The sequence below is a fragment of the Ylistrum balloti genome, unplaced genomic scaffold (assembly GCF_031769215.1).
Source record: "Ylistrum balloti isolate Yb309-2 unplaced genomic scaffold, AGI_CSIRO_Ybal_v1 Utg370186, whole genome shotgun sequence".
NCBI lineage: Eukaryota > Metazoa > Mollusca > Bivalvia > Pectinida > Pectinidae > Ylistrum > Ylistrum balloti.
Window position 1 is genome coordinate 1,123,001 of NW_026782169.1, and position 5,558 is coordinate 1,128,558.

A 5,558-nucleotide genomic window follows, 5' to 3' on the forward strand; every position below is an offset into this window, starting at 1 on the left:
AAAGCAGGTGTAGGATATCATTTTTTGTATGTTACAGATCATGGAAGTAGTGATTGGTTTAAATACATACAAGGACAGTGATGCAAGGTTCATCTGATACCCAGGATCCACCAAAAGATGATTGCCCGCCGTCAAAGAGAAGGCGTGGTGAGGCATCAACGTCCGATATGAAAACAAGATGTGTCATCCATATCCAAGGATTAAAATGTAGACAACTATAGTTATTCGTGAACATGAAAGACGGCAACAAAACAAAAGAAGTAGGATCCCGAAGACTTTGTCAACCAGTTGGTTCTATACATAGAATGCAGCAAGAATGAGGCATGCACAAAGAAACCTCCAGGTTGGAAGCAGTTCCAGACAAATGATGACAACAAGACACAATTCATCAATCTCCTCTGCAAGACGTAGAGTAATCATTCATATGCCAATAAGCTCCTTGGAAGAAAAGTTATCATCATATGTGAAGGAGCTGCATACCAGCTGACGTCTGAAGATGGGCAAAGCACAGCGAAGGTGGAAATCGGAACTCTACGTTCATCCCAAGAGGAAACTGATTCCATAATAATTCAGTACGCATGTATGGAAAGGACATGGAATACGAGTACATATGGATCAAAAGTTCAGATAGTGATGTTTTCTCCATCCTAGTGCACTACGCCCTCACATTGCCAAATGTAGTGATTCTATTTGACACTGGCACTGGAAATAAGCAACGACTGATCAACATCACAGAACTGGGGGGGCTGCACGGAGGACTCTTACGCAAATCTCTCAACTATCCTGTTATCCGTCCATGTGAAAAAAATCTTAATACGCAATGGCATTTCTAATTCACATAGACATACTGTTAATCACTTATTGTTCACGTGACTTATAAATCTATACTCTTAATCACTTCTATTTCGTGTGGGTTTATTTTCGCGTTAATACGCGAGGGAGTCAATCGCGAATTCAAATTAGTTTACTGCTTGAATAGACAATGGATTTTCCAACATTTAAACACAAACAGAACTTCTGAACAATTGTAACCTTTCAATTCAGACATCTTCAGGTATAGGCACATGCTTGTCATAAACAAAGTTGTTACCAATATGATGATATCGATTTGCAATAATTGAGTCTTGCAGAATACACATCTCTTACGGATCATCATTCGAGAAGTCAGTCTTTTCCAAAATCGTGTATTCGTGTATGTTTGAAGATATTTGCTCGCGAAATAAAGTATTGGCAAAATCTACTTAATTAACCGTTTATCTTATTATGTAAGTATGGAGTTTTAGCTTATTCTTGGATGGTCCTTTGGTGTTGTGGTACCGCGCTCGTCTTACACCTAAACATCCGTGGTTCGATTCTTTGAGCGGAGGTGTAAAGTATTGGTGTTACCTTCCCGACCACGTGGATTTTTCTCGGATGTTGCAGTTTTCTCAAACAGTAACATCTCCAGCAATCTTCTATCGGGGCAGACAAACGTGACTAATGTAAACTTATAGCTAGCTTCACAATTATTGTAAACTGAATAAAGCACCGTAAGCAGGATATTTTCGCTGGATGATATTTTCGCTATTTCATTGTACATAAACATGACCGCGAAAATTTGATCCTTTATATAATGAGTTTGCATTAAATGTTCTTTTACTCGTTAAAATATAATTTCACCATATCATTTGGAAAATTGCGAAATTATTTGTAAAAATTACCAATTATGTGGTTTACGTAAAGGCCTCATCTTGATTTCCGCCTTTACTCGCCATTCGAAATTGCTCTTTCAATTCAGTCTGAAAATAGAATCAAGTTTCTTTCAAAATGTTTCAGGAAACAACGGGTTTTAGCCACTAGTTCACCACAAACTGTAAATTTAAATCATTTAATTCGAGACTTCAAGTTAACTTACAAACGACCTTGGAGAAACGGAACAATTCTCTAGTGCGTATATGAGCTGTTGTTCGATGACGAGTGAATCTGTTGTCATTGGTTTTCACGTAGCGTAAAGATACAACCTGAAACAAGCAACCCTGTTAATGGTTTTATAGAAACAGATACTGATGGTGGTTTGGTCAATGAAAACGTTAACTCGACATTAAGTGGTAGAGCTCAAAATATACAACCCATAATGATGTCGCAATGCTCAGGACATTTGATTGGATCAATTTTGAGGCGGGCGAGTTAATAGTCCGCAGCTCCTTTAACAATGATACAAAAATTCCATTAGATTAGGGTGGACAAGCTCAATTGTTACTATTATTATTTAGCAGACAAATTGGTTTCTAGATTTCATATACAATCGACTATCTGAATAGGCAGGTGCTAATCTCCTGAAATCATTCAATACATTATAACGTGCAACCTACAACAGATGACGCGCTTTAGTGTCGTCCCTTTCTCATTATCTGCATATCGATCAGATTTACCTACGTTTAATCCATAAAGAATTAAATCCCAACATGTGACAAGCCGGTATATTACTTTGATAATATCGGTGATATTCCTTTTGTTCGTCATTAGATTAACGAACCTGTGATTTTGTTCGAATTTACAGGTACTAGTGTTCTTGTATAAATCCTAGAATTATGCCACCTGAATTGAAACTTACAAAAGCAAAAACATTAATTTCGTTTCATACAAATTTTCTTTTATTTTTCATTTCTTTTTATCATTATCCATTAAGGCAATATCTTAATGAGGAATGGGAGGTGTGGTCAATATATAAATAGTAACAGTGGTGCAAGATCTGTAATTTAGTTTTATATATATATATATATATATGAGTTTAAACAAGGAGATAAATCCGAAGTTCCTTATTAATAGCGTTTGCAGACGTCGCTTTGGATTTCAAATCTACATGTGTTGTGCTTGGGTGGTTGTGGCTGGGAAAAAGTTGCACTCTTTGATGGTATAGGAAAAGCAGGATATTTTGTATTATTGGATGATTGGATGTGTTTTTCATCGGTATGCCCCCGGATCGAAAGATCGTGGGCATATTATTTTTGTGCTGTCTACTTGCTTGTCTGTTTTGTCGGAGGTCAACTTTAACCTAACTTTTGCACCGTAAGAGGTAGGACTTTCATATTCGGTGTGCGTGTTCCTTGTGACAAGCATTTCCGGTGGATCATGTGACCGTGAACGTGACCATTGCACTACAATTTGAAAAATCTTAATAATCGCCATAACTTTTGTACCGTAAGAAGTAAGGCTTCTAGAGTTTTAGGTATTTATTTGTAATGAAGTAAAACATTCTATTGCCACAATGAAGACACAAATGTTTCACAAAGAGAGCATGCAATTAACAAATGTCTTACAGTTTTAATGTCCCACTTCAGAATTTTGCTGCAACTGGCGGCAATAATGTTTCAAAAATACATCTTTTTCCTTTGCTGTTGTTGTTGATAATATTTAAGACTTGTTTTATAGTGCAAATCTTAAGTATTTGTTAGATTTCATCGATTGTAATGGTCTTGCAGTTTGTAATTATTTTAATTTATGTCTAGTTGGTGAGACAACAATTACAATGCATTTGTCTGGATGGAACTTCATTCGGCAACCATATCGATCTCCTTGCTGCATTCGGATCTTCTTGAAGTTTGTGTCGTCTTCGTATTTGATTACTTTGTACAGTTTGCTATCATCAATAAATAGGCAGAGGGTGTTATGTGTTCTATATTTGGAAAGTCGTCCATGTATATCATGACGAGGATTAGGTCCAAACAAGTTGCTTGTGCCATACCAGATATTACATATATTTTGCTTGATGTTTTCTCGACAGGTGCTACTGTTTAGATATGTTGTGTTAGGAAGTCTGTACTTCGTGTTAGAATATGTATTGTAAAGATTAACGAGTGTTTCAGTTGTCTTGTTTTTGTGAATTTAGATGAATGTCTCTGGGTATGGAGGGGACATGTGTCCCTAGAGATGCAACAGAAAGAAAAAGACATTGTAACATGTTTGATGCTCGTAAGTATACCTGTTTATTTAGTTGCTGTTCTCATTAACGGACGTGACATTATTTACAATGTATTAACAAGAAAGCGTTTCATGGAGGATGTCGTAGGTGAAGCGAAGAACCTTGCTCTTACGGAACACCTGGTCTTATTTTCCGGGGTTTTTTTTCGTGAATACCCGTGTTAATTTTTCTATTGATCATATTTTGTCTTGGTTTCAGTAGGACTGAATAAATATGTGGTGTTTTCTTTGTGTTGCTATCAGTAAAACGATTACCATGCTGTAATGTTTCATACTATTGAAAATGATAAAGGAAAATATTTCTTTGATTTAAACTTAAGTTGAAAAAGAAGTTTTCAGATCAAAAGGTCTCTTTCTGTACTATATCAAAATCTCTTCTGCATGATCACTTTTTCGGCGGCAGGTGTTTATTACGGTATGATAAACGAGAGGAGAAGCGAACCTATCACAACCTTATATACAAGCAAAACGTATATAGATCAGTTTTCGACAAATTGTTTTTCATAATGGAAGATTGTATGCATAGTACTGGACCTCGATTTAGCGAGATTTTTAGAGGGAAAGAAGAATTCGCTTATTTTTATTACACACTTTTTCTGATCCTCTAGTAATTTTTTGAAGGTCCTAATTCAAATATATATATTTTTCAACTTCTCTCCTCGTTTTACATATATTTGCATTTTTCAGAATTTCTAGAAGTGTTTATTTTGATTTAGATATGGATTCTATATAAAACACTTTCATCTTTCATTTTTGTGTGACTCGGATGTACGTACCTTAGCCAGCTGTCCAGATGACGGTTCCTCCATGATGCTCCAGACTGTCGCCTGTACTGCTCCCCAGTCCTTTGCACGTCGTCGGCGATCCAGATAAATCCTTTCGTTTATTCGGTTAGATTGGTCAGTATCCAGCATAGTCAACATTTTTTGGTCATCAAAAAATCCTACAAATCTACTGTAGCAGCAATTTGACATCTTTTCCGCATCGATTCCCCAAAACAGCAATTCTTCTTTAAACTCCATGGGGCATATTGATCCTGGCATGTGTAGTCCTCTATTTTGAAAGTACCCCAATACCACAGAAAAACATACTGGATGTCTTTCAAAGAAATATTCGTTATGTAATCTTGTATATAATTTAGACGCTTCCTCTGCTCCGTGAGTTTCATGAAGTTTTCTTTCGATGCTCAACCACGTGTCCTTTGATATTTCAAACCTAGTTCCACTGACGTTTACGGTGACAATGCCGTTAACATCCATTGTTTAGAATCAGTGGTTCCGCTGTGATCATACCGTGACAAATAAAATAAATACTTCAACAAAAACGTCAAGTTTCGTAGCCCTGTCCCGTGTTTGATAATTAGTTAAAACGTAACGAAAGTGTGATGACAAATTTGATTACAGAGATAAAACAAGTGTTTCAGTAAGAGCGTCTAATGATGAAAGCAAAGACACTCCTTAAATGTTTTTTTCTGTATACGTCGACCCTTTTCTTGAGTAAAGATGAAAACCGTTCCAATTTATAATTTATTTATAGATGGGTGGGTAAGGATTTTTTTCATTAAAGTTCTCTTTGTTTCATCTACAAATGCATACTTA

At 36.2% G+C, this 5,558-nt stretch overlaps 1 protein-coding gene across 1 annotated transcript; it reads right to left on the minus strand.

Annotated features, from left to right (window-relative positions):
- Nucleotides 1–1,712: 1,712 nt before the first annotated feature.
- On the minus strand, nt 1,713–5,219 carry LOC132551239 (potassium voltage-gated channel protein Shaw-like). Its single transcript, XM_060215353.1, has 2 exons — nt 4,737–5,219; nt 1,713–1,778 (listed from the first exon to the last, which is right to left on the minus strand). The coding sequence occupies exons 1-2, from the start codon at nt 5,217–5,219 to the stop codon at nt 1,713–1,715; spliced, it is 549 nt and encodes a 182-aa protein (XP_060071336.1).
- Between the last annotated feature and the right edge of the window lie 339 nt (nt 5,220–5,558).